Source organism: Oryzias latipes, chromosome 6, assembly GCF_002234675.1.
Source record: "Oryzias latipes chromosome 6, ASM223467v1".
Lineage (NCBI taxonomy): Eukaryota > Metazoa > Chordata > Actinopteri > Beloniformes > Adrianichthyidae > Oryzias > Oryzias latipes.
The window spans coordinates 29,692,425-29,705,436 of NC_019864.2; the positions used below are offsets into that span (position 1 = coordinate 29,692,425).

General features: G+C 42.4%; 1 protein-coding gene across 3 annotated transcripts in view; it reads right to left on the minus strand.

The window, feature by feature from the left end:
- LOC101162208 (protein arginine N-methyltransferase 8-B) overlaps window positions 1–10,052 on the minus strand; it is a 31,028-nt gene extending 20,976 nt beyond the window's left edge. The window contains exons 1-3 of one of the 3 annotated variants that reach the window (XR_002873432.1): window positions 8,194–10,052; window positions 5,378–5,617; window positions 3,138–3,293 (exon numbers count right to left, since the gene is read on the minus strand). Coding sequence is in view for 2 of the 3 variants with exons in the window: in XM_023956086.1 (XP_023811854.1) it covers window positions 3,138–3,293; window positions 5,378–5,617; window positions 8,194–8,262 (465 nt within the window). In the remaining variant the exon portion in view is untranslated. The remainder of the gene's footprint in view (window positions 1–3,137; window positions 3,294–5,377; window positions 5,618–8,193) is intronic. The other 2 variants (XM_023956086.1, XM_023956087.1) reach the window with 2 other exon arrangements.
- Window positions 10,053–13,012: the final 2,960 nt, after the last annotated feature.

Here is a 13,012-nt window from a genome sequence, read left to right on the forward strand (position 1 = left end):
CTCAGATGCGAGCCCTGGCCCCTTACTGACTGTGCGTTAATGGCACATGTATGAGGTGTGCACGAGATACGCAAGAGTCAGAAGTCAGAGCTCTGTCTCCCCATCTGGTCACCAGCGGGAACCATCTCCAGAGTTCTAACCACACTTCCTGGACGCCGCACACCTGACTCACAATCAACCACCGCAGACTTAAACACTGCACTGAGCTCAGCTCAGTGTGAATATTGTTTCTGCCTTCCTTACCGAGCGTTGTGCCTAGACCTGACCTTCTGTCTCCTGACCCTTCATCTCTTACGCCCTCATGCTCGTGTCTGACCCCTGCCTGCCTGACCCTGATTCAGCTTTGTGGACTTTCAGCTGAGCTAATAAACCTGCTCCATTTGGATCCAGCCATCTTTTGTGACAGCGAGTGTCTGTAAATCGTAGGTCGTCCACACAAACTACACTCTGTCTAATTTCCACATTTCTAACAGTCAGGCTGCAGCTATGAGCGCGCACGTATCACGTGAACAGCACCAATGGGTTTCTGATAGATTTGGAGGTGGAAGCGCCTCGACTCACCCTCCCTTACCCTTACATGTTGTCTAAGTGTTTGCTGCGACCTGTTGCCCGCAGCATGCCCATAGCAAAAATCTGAATTAACAGTTTTTTTTTCTATAAGCTCAGAGAGTGGCCCACAACCTTGATATTTCACCTGCGTGTCCCGTACAGGTTTGACCATTTTTCACCTGGAGACAGCCCATATCCACCCATGAGGGCAGTTGTGACTAAGACTACGATCACATATCCCAAAACGCTGCAACCCAAATGCACGTTTTTCAGCGGCACTTGTAATTGAGAGGCTGTGGTCACATTTTTACACCCTGCGCGGCGGCCGCTGAGGTTTTAAGAAAAGAAAAAAATTTCTACAGTCAGTCGTTCTATTAGTCAAAATAACCATCCTTGCACTGATGCCTTTTTTAACGTGTTCCCCATAATCGTCATTCTTTTCATATTTTCTGTAGTTCAAGTTATTTAGGTTAAAAACTGACCAATCAGATGCCTCACTCAAAGTAGATGGAGCCTCCTGGCCCCCACGTCCAACGTTCAAAACGTTTGACAGATTTCATACTGCCACTTTAAAGTGTTAGGGGTGTGGTCTTACAACAAACTCATTCCTGATTGGGGAGACCGGATGCCATAGAAATACTGAGTCCAAATGACTTGGACCAATCACTGTTTACTTGCTCCATCTTGGCAGTTTCCGTATTGGCAGTATCCTTAATGAAACAACAACAACAACAAAAAAATGCCGGCTGACTTGCTTCAATTTAGTTGGAGCTGGAATAAACCATTTTCTATGGATGACGCCACATTCACTCACTCCAGTTCTCGGATACAGACGACGGTTTTTACCATTTAAGGTGACTGCAATTTTTTGTTTTTTTTTGACCAAAAGACAGAAAACATAACTACCTTTGAATTCATTATTCTGGTAGTTTTTTTCATCAGTTACTTTGTTTTAACCCTAACTGGAAAAGTCATTTCTTTATTTGTTGTTCTTTGGCTGCTGCTGAACACAGGAATCACCACAGCTACATATACCTTTGGAAGGAGATTTGGTGGACTGTGGTTTTCCTGACTGGAAAGGTCTTGTGCCAAAGTCTGTGGGACAAATAACGTCTTTTATTTTGAAGTAAAACTATTTTTTACTGAAATGTATTTTGACAACCTCTTTTGTCTTTTATTGCACATAAAATTCTGAATTGTTACTATGCAGCAACAGAGATATGAATATTTATACGTGTTGATATTTATAACGTTTGTGTAAGCTTCCATGGTTTTGGTTTTGCCCTCTGTCAGTCCAGCTTCAGGTTCATCATGATCCATAGCTGTCTTCATTTCAGTTAATTGCCCTCAGTCTATTTAGGTGTTTGGTTTCCGGGTCTTCTGTTCTGCTTCGTCACCCTTTTTCTTGCTGCCGTGGTTTTGTCATGTTTCAGTGTATTTATTGAATGTTTTAGTGTCTCCTGCATTTTGGGTCTTACACCTCCAGTCTGACAGTTTATCAGTATGTTCAGAAAAATACACAGTTGGTGGCTTTTCTGGCGACTCCATGAAATGATCACCACACTTTACATTAAGGTCAAATAAAGGTTGGATTTGCCAATCCAAGCAAAAGCTACCAAAAGGCTGGCGTCTAAAAGAATGAAAGACGCAACATTAGCTGGAGAAGCAACCGATTGTTGCATCAAATATCTGGCTTTTTGTGCATTCCAGTGTTTAAATGCATCTAAAACCGAAAGTGGAGCCCTGAGGTTTGCTAGCTCTCTGTTTTATGTCCGTGGCTTTTATCAGGAACCTTATAGAAACTGACGCGTGCCAGCAGGCCTAGCAAAAAGCCACAAAAGTAGCTGAAAAAGGAGAAAACTTGAGAGTTGGAAAAGAGAAAACGTTCAGCCTCCGTAAAAGAGGGAAGCTGTGTTTTCATAAGATTCTTCATTGTTGGAAAGGTCAATCCAGATTCTAGAGTTAAAAAGGTGAACCACAAGAATTGTATTTAAAAAAAAAAGCTTATGTTTGTTTATCCAGAGTTTTCTTGGCTTATTTCACCCAACAAGTTTTCCGTTTGATGCAAAGGAAATATTGATGGTTCAAGATGAACTTTTGTCAGGAATCGTAGCTCCTTCGCTGTGGCCAAAGATGGACAGCTGTCAGAATACGGTTAGAAGCATGTCGAGAACAAAAGCAGGGCGACAGAAACACCGTCAGAAACTAAGCAAAGCGGCAAGAGAGAAGGCAAACGCTGAAGGGAAAGTCGTGCACAGACACAGAATCTCAACCAGCGGTTTATAGAAAAAGCCTCTTGGCAATTTCCAGTTAATCACTTCTTCCCTGAAGCACATGCTGTCAGCGTTGAGCCACCACACAAAAATAATCTCCACCTGGTCGTATTCTCAGACATGACCTGACTAACAATGACTTCTGCTCCAGAGCGCAATAACACAGAGAGAGAGAGATCTTCATTCCAGGAGATACTTTTCATCTTCTGCACCGTAAACCTTAAGAAAAAAAACCTCTTTACGAATTCCACGCATGCAAGAATCCAGGTTTTCAAACATGTTTAATGTCAGGCTGCCTGATAGCGACGAGCTTACCCCGTAGACGTGCTTCGCCCCGGCTTTGGCTGCAAACATGGAGAGAATCCCCGTCCCGCTTCCAACATCCAGCACGATTTTGTCCTTAAAGACGTGCTTGTTGTGGTACATGGAGTTCCTGTAGGTCAGCGTCCTCACCTCATCCTTCAGCATTTCCTGGTGGATCACATGACACGTAACGGTAGGAAGACGCCAAACCTCCACATTAAATGAAACACCGTGGTTAGAAGTGTGGATTTTGGATCCCAGCATTTTCCCTCTCAGCTCTGAGGTGCAACATTTAAATCCATTGTAGGAGTTTCTCGGAAACGCCTGTGAGCCTGCAGGCTCAGCATGTCTGCACCTCCTCTCTTTCTCTACAAAAGTGGGCAAATGCAAGAATGACAAAAATAATCCTGACCCATATTCTAAAAATACGTGTCAGGTCACAACAGCGGTGAACGTGATGCTTCATCCTTCCTGTTTAGATAGATGGATAGATCTTTATTGTGATTGTCATACGTACAACGTAATTAAAAGTGCAGCATTCATCCATTTAAAAACGAAGTAAACAACTTACTACTAAAATAATAAATAATACATAAAACTGCATAAAAAGTGCCTCAATATGTGTTAAAATTGTTAAAAACTGGAGAATGAATAGTAAAAATAAGAGAAAGCTCCCAAACTAACATAATTTATAAGCTGAGATCCAGGTCTTATAAATTATTATTATTATTATTATTATTATTATTATTATTATTATTATTATTATTATTATTATTAGTATCCTTTAAAGACTTAAAGGAAGCTTTTACATCTTAAATGGGAATCACCGTTTAAAACAACTGAAAAAAATCATCATTTTTCAAAATAAAATACTCTTATTTTGAATTTGAAAATGCTGCTGAGCTTCCAGGCAGATTTTTTTCCTCTGTGGGAAGGAAACAGAGCGAGGATCTGGACTGCAGCTCGTTCTAAAAGTCAATTTGTGCTGAAAAAGTTTAAAGGTCATTGAAGCCGTTAGGAACAGAGGCCCGGGGGGGGGGGGGGGGGGGGAGTCACTATTTGACAACTTTTACTTTAGAACGCAGCATCCGCTGTTCTAAGTGACCTTACAAGAATAAAACGCATCATTAGATGTCTGGTTTTTCTTTCTCTCGTCGTAGTTTTACATTTTTTTCTGATACTGTTCTACACATCTTTGCAGGAACAGTTTGGACTTTTCTCTATAAACAACGTTTTCTTCACACCGATTGTAAAAAAGAAAAAACAAATTCAATCTGATGGTTTGTGTTAGCACAAAGTTTCTGTTATGTCTTCAAATAAAAACCGGAAAGTTTCTGTGACAATACATTTATAAATTCTTTATCTATAATTACTAGGAAAGTGACGCTTTTTTTTAATTCTGTGAACAGTTATAGCCTTCCAGATGTTATTGTAAACAAGAAAATGTTCTTAATAGCTTACCTAGTTAAATAAAGGTTATATTAAAAAAAATGTTTATTATATTTGTGTTATGATCAGGTAAAGTTGAAGAGAGTTGATTTTCTTTTGGATCAAGTTAAAGAACATCTGTGATGAACTTTGAACAAGTTAAAGGCCCGAGTGGGGAGACCCTACCTGCCCATGACCCCCTTTCCACTGCTCTATGCCCCTCACTCTCTGCGTGTAACAAATTCATGAAAAACAACTTTTTTCAAAATGGCAGCTTTCTGTGGGTTTTATCTCCATAGCAACCATCTTATTTTTTGGTTGCCTGGGGGAGACGAACAAGTCTATGTGGTTTTTAGAAGGAGTTAGAAAAGTGAACTTTTAGATTTGGTAGGTGGGTGGACTAAAGGTGTTTTTTTATTACTTTTTTTATTTAAGATGGAGGCCTCCTTCTAAGGTCAAAGGTCAACAAAACTTTGGTTGTGGTTGCAGGCTTAAGTCAGTAGTATGTGTGTAAAATTAAAGATTGCTTGAAAAAAAAATGTTTTTTGTCTCCCCAGAATGTGCAGAAATGTAAAATCGCCAAATTTCACATTTAATCACAAAATGGCCGCCAAGCCGTTGGTTCTGTGGCCATCCCATAATAATGTTAAAACTTCTGTTGGGTATCAGCGACGCCAGTGTTTTGGCTTTGTTAGTGGATTTTGGTCATATATTTGAAGATTTTGGCCCCCATTCATTTTGTCGATGGTTCAACCCCATGTTATGTATTGGGGGGGGGTTTAACAAAAACATCCAAAACTGCTGAGACGGCGTGCAGCGCTTACCTCGTGGATCCCGAAGTGGGCGTAAGAGTCAAAGTAGTAATCCCGTGACGTCATCTCCTCCGGGGTGAGAAACTTGGCCATTTTGCCCCGCCCCGGGCAGCCGGGGAGGCCGGCGGCGTGGGGAGTGTGCGGTGGACGGGTGAGCGCAGGCGCGTGCTGCACAGAAGGCACGGGCTTGGGCAGCGAGGTGGGCTGCGCCGACTGAGAAGGGACTATGCGGATGGGCTGCGGCCGTGGTTGCTTCAGAGAGAAAACAAAAGATGCTCAGACGGAGGCGGGGCTTCAGTGACCTCCACGTTTCTTCCTGCTCCGCCGCTCCTTTTGTTCTGATGAGCTCTGTCGTGGAGTCGGATGAAGGCCGAAGACTCTGCGGAGGGCAGATTATCCACCCGTGGGGCCCGCTGGGAAGGGCTCGCCACTGTGTTTGCGGATGAAGCAGCAGACAGCCATCATCATCCAAGCACCGAGCCAGAACGCCATTCTGGCGTTTGTTCTCATTCCAACCAACAAACTTCTAAAAATAAACCAGGAATATGTTTGGAACGATGGCAAAGAGCGGGTGGTGCAGTAGTAGTGATTCATTCATGCGGGAACATACTGAACACCTTCTGTCGGACTGAAAGTCTGAGGTTCATGCAGCATTTTTATCCAACCATCAGAAACATTTTACAGGTTTTTTCCCCTGTTTTTTTGGCAAAACTACTCAGAACTCAAGACTCAGCGGACTGAACGTCCGGGACGTGATGAGGAAATGGAGGATGAGGCAGAAGGCTGCAGTCTCTGGGTGTGCATGCAAAACTTCCCTGACAATACTGTCATCTCCAAATCTGAAATATCATGTGTCTTGAATCGTTCAACCGTCCTTCCTAATCTTTGGAACCTTTCTAAACTTTTTGGTCCTGATTGAGGAAATGACAGCAGAACCGTTAGGAGGGAAGCTACAAGTCGAAGCAGAGAAAAAACAATGCATTCATCTTTTTTTTGAAGTTATTTTCTCATGAAGTTGATTGAAACAGATAACGCTGAGCCTCACAGTGGCTTTAAACTGCTGCGCTAAGCTTTTTGAGCTTCACTGACTTCGTCCTTGTCTGTCTCTTCCTTTGAGCAGTTTTTTTGATCTAACCATGTCAAGCTGCCAAACTGTGATTACAAGAAAATCCAGGAACATCCAATCATTGGAGGACTTCTATGATCATTTCAACTTTGAACTAAAGTTTGTGTGTTTAGTGTTTTTTCCTTCAAATTCCCGCTCCGATCATTTACTGATCTGTTTTTGTAGCGGTCCCGGTGGTCATCTTGTTACGATTTTGCCGTTTGTAGCTCAAATGAACAGCCTTGGTGTTGTTGACAGAGTTTCTGCAGAGCAGCAGGAGAGTTTTGAGCGGGAGTGTTAACCCCACCCCTCTTCCCGTCACCCTTAACAGACCTCTCTGTTTACAGATCTGTTTTAAAACAGCCTCTTTTTTTTCATCTGCTCCTGATTCACAAGGATTTGAATAAAGAAACACTGAGAAATGCAGTTTTTATACATATATACTGTGTGTATATATATATATATATATATATATGTATATATATATATATATATATATATATATGAGATAAGCCTTTGTGTCAATAAGACACACAGACAGAAATGTGAAGGTATCTGCTGTAAATCCAAATATTGCTTACATCCGTGTTTATGAATGATTTATGACGTGAATAATTATTTCGTTCGCACAAATAAATTATTGCGTGGGAACGAGATATTAATTATTTTCCCCATGTCAGGTCAGGGGCTCCGTACTAAAGGACATTCTTGAATGCTTTGCATAATGACTGCAGAGACTGAAGTTAACTGAAATTTAACTTTGGAGACACTTCAATAGAAAAAAACCCTGATAATCTTGGGTGTAAATGGAGTCGGAGGAGAGCAGCTGCTCTGAGTGTAACTGAGAAGTCATCTCACCACGAGGGGAGGTGGGAAAAGCTGCAGCCTCTGACATTCATGGCAGCTAAACACTTTCAGTTTCTATTATACAGTTTCTATTTCAGACTTGAGAAGGACATTTCTCCACATCCTTTGGTTCTAAACAAAGACTCCCAGGCAGCCGTCACCTGTTTGGTTGCTGAAACTTTCAGTGACCAGTAAAAATGATGGATTGTACATCTTTAAATGTCTTTCTGCTGTGAGCAGGACTTTTCATATGAAGTAAATCTGTGCCTTAATTCTTCCACCCATATAAAAAAGGCAGAGGCCTTCTCTAAATGGGAATTGATCTCTTGCCATTACTGTCACTTAGGTGATTCCCTAACACACATATTCCCATCAAACATCCATCCCATCCTATCCTGATGCATCAACCCCCAACACCTCTGCGAGCAGAAATGCGCACGTGGACAAACTATTAAGAGCTTGCTTCGATGGAACATCAATAATGCAGGGCGTAACTTCATGTTTCACTTTTTTCCTGATCATCAAGTCCAAAGCATCACAGCTTTCTCACCAGGTCGTGCGTGTGATGTCACCAATAATTGATCCAAAAGTTGAGTGAGGATCAAGAAATGCAAGAAATGAAGCGCTGCGTTCCCGAAAACCTCTTTTGAACACTTTCTGAGGGAAATCTGCAGCACTGAGGTCCCGCATTGTGCTGCAGCACCTTGGACAGCGCAGGACTTTTGCGTGGCTCACAGGAGGCTCTGGAACCGGCGCAGAACAGTCTTGTTGCAGGGAAAGCATCACGTGGGTGCAAAAGTGACATGATGACATGCAATAGATGCAGCTGCGTCTATCCTTTCTGGCTTTTTGTGGAATCAAAGGTGTTCACACTCACCTCAGCGCTCTCAGACTCCGCCATTTTTCTCCGGAGGAGCATGCAGCGGGACGAGTGTTTGATTCCCATAGGAGCCCGCAGGAGTGTGACGCCGGATCGGAGTGAAGAAAGGAGTGAGCTGCCAGTCCGTCTGTCTGTCCTTCCGCCCGCCCGCCGCGAGGCTCGCGCGCGCGCCCCAAAGCGCGCAGCCCTGCAGGTAGAGAGGAAGACTTGTGCGCGGAAACGGAGCTTCAGGTCCCGAGAGCAGAGCCACCACTGCTGCCACTAGATGCGACGGGTGGCATGCTGCAAAAGTTTGCAGTCCGTCGGTTTGCCGTGATGCGGAGCGCAAACGCAAAGGGCATCTTCACCTGGGGTCAGGTGAGGACACACGGAACACCTCGGCTCATGAGGAGAAGGCGCAGACGGAGATCAGCCAAAAAAAACGAATTCCCCGCGCGCAGCACGGATTCCCGTGAACTCAGGGCTTCAGATTCACTCTGACTGACTCCTTCACCGCAACGTTGTTTCTAAAAATAGCCGCCGCTGCCGCACGGGGAGGGTGGAGTGATGCTGCTGAGCACGGAGGCGCGTGAACGTGGATGGATAGGACTTTTCAGACCGTGTCACAGTTCAGCTCCTCCTTAGGACGCACATGGACCTCTGGATTCAGAGGATTCTTGGTCCATCTGTGAAGCACACCGCTTGATTCAGTTGGACTTCATTCAGAATAAGTGTTCAGATGGTCTGTGAATGCATGCGCACGCACACCAAAGATAAAAAAAAAAATCCAGAAACAAATCAGGAAATATCCAGATTGATTCCTCCTCCTGATAGCAGAAGCAGATGATGGTCTCCATCTGCACACCTCCATCTGCACCATCCTCCTTCCCTTCTGCTGATATAAATGACTGCAGACTCCTGCTGCACGCACGGCCAGCTTCACATCCTAACATCTCCTCTCCAAAGTCTTCCACATTTTACACCCACATCTATTTTGAGGAGAGACCATCCCTCTCTGCCACCCACACCACACACCACTTGTTACATTATTCAGCAGAGACAGCCGGCACACACCCAGCACAAAGATAGAAACCTGGCCAAAGGCTCCTGAGGCTGCTCACCCCATGAAATGCAGTCACACGACCTGATCTGTCATTTTTAACAAGATTATTTAACTATGGTCCGGTTTCATTTGTCTTCATCTTAACAAATGAGGTACACAAGACATAAACAGACAAACTGCATTTTCTTTGTTATTTAAAGGTCAGGAGATCACCTGAAGGACTCTTGAAAATGCAAAAGAAAGATGAGGGTCAGTCAATAGTTTTCACACCAAATCTTTCAAGAAAATTGGATGCACGGAGGATCAAGAACAAATTCTTATTACTCCAATGTCCCCCGTTCAGTCTAAGAGGCAGGAGATCATTGGCTTCCTTCTAGTTCCTTGTAATCACATCCCAAAAAACAGCCTGAAATATCCTTTTACATCTTCACTTTGAATAAGAGAAGAGTTATTTTAAGAAACTTTATGTTTTGTTGGTGTGAAAACAGCAAAAACACATCTCTGGAAAAACAACAACACAGGATTACACAGCAGCTCCGACATGAAGCCAAGCATGAACACCAAAGAGAAGCAGAAATGTCCAGAGAGCTGCAGGAGCTAATGCTTTGGATTTGGGGGTTCTTTTGCTGCTTAGGTGCTGATAGCAAATCAAATTAAATCAAACTTTACTTATGAAGCACTTTTCATATAAAAGCACAAGTGCTTTACAAAACAAAATAAATAATATAAAAGCAAGCCTGAAAATTAAAATAAACAAGCACAAAAGAAAAAAAAGAAAAATAAATAAATAGGGGCCCCCACCCCGTACCTACACACAACCCCCCCACTCCTTTCACACCTCCCACCCCCTAACTGATGGGGAAAGACGATGAAAAAATAGGCTGAGCACGAAAAGAAGATGTTGGAAACGCTAATAATTGGAACCTCCCCCTCTGTGATCAGCCAGCCAAATGCAGCATCACAGGCGGGGACCGCTCCACCACAGCTGAGCAGTGATGCGGGTCCCCATCCAGAGCTGCAGCGGCTGAACAGCAGCCGACCCAGAGGGAGGGGTCCCAACTGAGGAAGGCGTATCCGTCACATATTATTATATAGTTCTCATTTTGCTTTAACTAATATTTGCTTCTGTTTGGATTTTAACGTTTCATTCATTTTTTTAATATTCATTCAGTCTAATGGGAAGCAGTTCTGTGTTCTTTAAACTGCTGTCCCCAATGTTTTTATGTATTTTGAGAAAGCAAACATGAATTTTTCTCATATGACAGAAATTCACACGAATGGAATAAATTAAATTTTAATTTACAGATTTGATGTTGATTTCAGAATTTTCTGAAAAAGTTGACTTAAAAACTTTAAACAAACCAAATTTGGCAAATGTCACCACATCAGACAAACATAGCTGGTATGAGAAATTAATTTTATTTGTCCTTATTTTGAATCACATTTCTGAGACTTTTGGTCACAGAATTCAAGGATCCTTGTTTTACATTTTTGTATATCTCATGATGATGCCTCTGGACCATTAATCTGTTCCTCCTGGAAATCCATTTACTTCTGTTTGATGTTGAATGAATGACGTTGAAAGTGACACACCCAGAATAACCTGGCCCCTCCCCTTTATGCTGGTCATCGATCAGGTCAGACACTCCTGTAGGATTATTTTTTTTATTTCATTAAAATTAGGACGGTGCATATTCATCAATGTTTAAAAACAAACATTTCTTTAGCTTGGTTCCTACAGAAATGGATTTCATTCATAATATTTTCTACATTTCTACACTGGAGGGGGGAAAAAAGATCATGAATGAGATGAAACTTCATTTATGTTGAACATCAGGGGAACAAGCTGATGGACTGGTGATATGAATTATTCTATCAAATAAGACTCATCTGAGGTTCCAGATTTTGGTTGGTTGTATAGAATAAAACATTAGGTTTCCTCCGATCTGATGGTTGCGAGTCGGCAGTTCTTCCTCCACGTTCTGAATGAAAATGTGAAAACGAGGTCTGATGGCCGCCAACAGGAAAGGACCAGAGCAGCGTTTTTATTGTTGCTCCTTCATTTGTCTGCACAAAGCGAAGCGTCTCGGCTGCAAACGTGTCACAGTAAATCTTCAGCAGAACAAGTCCTCAGGGCTTTGGGGGGGTTGGGGTTGGTTCGGTCTGATGATCAGCAGCACCAACAGTTACAGGTCGGCTGTAACTCACAGGAAAGCATCTCCCCTATGAATCACAGTCTTGTCTTTATTTAGTCATCAATCAGATTCTATAGGAAGTTTGGAAAACTACAGGACTCTCCCCACCACATCCGACTCATTCTTGACGCATATAAAGTTATCCATATGTGTTTGAAAATCCATCCGTTACTTTGTCAAAGCGGCTGCACCGACGGCTAAGTTGAAACCCACAAGCTAGCAAAGTTAGCAAAAAAAAAAAAGAAAGTGAAACAGAAGAAGAGCCTTGGACTTACATGGACTTCATAATAAAAGAAATGCGCATTTAACAAACACAAACCAGGAGTCTTTGCTCCAAATATGGATTTACTGTGACAGTTGTTCTCCCAGACCATAATAATGCAGAGCATTCATCTACCAGCTGTCTAATGTTATGAAGTTGTTAAAATGGTGGATTCACGTCTATCATTATATTAAGAAAATACCAAAATATTCATGTGTCCCACCATAAAAGTTGGACGAGGATGAAGTTGGTGTCTGATTTTAAACTTCCACTTTGACAGTTACGGGTTAAGGGAGAGGTCTGGATCAAGTTTCAATGGTTCCAATGTGAAATCCAGTCTAGAAATCAAGTTTAAAGCAGATGAAGATATTTTACAGAGGACAAAGACAAAGTTAACCCTCAAAAGTTAAACTGGACGCTAAAAGAAAAATCCGACGGCCACTTCAGCCTCGTACATCTGATCAATGCACATATTGTCTGACATAAAACCGGTCCGTTCTGAAAAAGTTCAGGGATCACCGCTGTAGATTACTGTTCATTATCTGCATGTGGACAACTTTGTATTTTGGAGTGAAGCAATAATATTTCATGTCATGAATACATTTTGACATGTGTTGCAAAGACTCAGATAAACCTTTTGTTTTACTGATTAACAATGAATGAGGAAAAATGCAGTTTTTAACTTAAATTTCTTCATATGTGGTTTCCATCATCAGAAAAATTCCACAAGAACAAGTTAAGAACAACAAAAACAGGATTTCCATTGGAGTGGGTCTTTCAAAGAATCAGACAAGTTCTGAATGTAGCTATTTGAGGATCAATGAATGTAACGGTCAAAAGGTTCAACCTAAAATAGTTTGATTATTTCCCAGCTGTGTTCATAGACACACACATTAATGTAAAAGAACCAAAGCAACACTTGAGGGTTTTTCTTCTTATGCCTGAATGAAGTCGAGGCCACAATAGATTTTCAGTGATGCCTTCTGCATCCTGACATCCAAAGATGGGCTCTGGTGCTTTTTCTCAAAAATTCATCAATCGCTCTGACAGCTCGCTGACCCCCCCCTCCCACACATCGAACACCTGCTAACTCCCCCAGAAGAAAAAAAGGGCGTTTTCTTCCCTTGCAAACGAACACGATTGCAGTTTTTCACGTCACCCACAGCGTTTTACGTGGTGGATTAGGTCACATCACAGAACGTTTAGTTCCGATGCGCCGTAGTGGGGAGCTTGTTGAACACACCAACCATGTGCTTTTGTCCCAGCTCCTTTATTTCTCTTCTGTGGTGCTGATTGGACATGTATGAGGGGCAATGA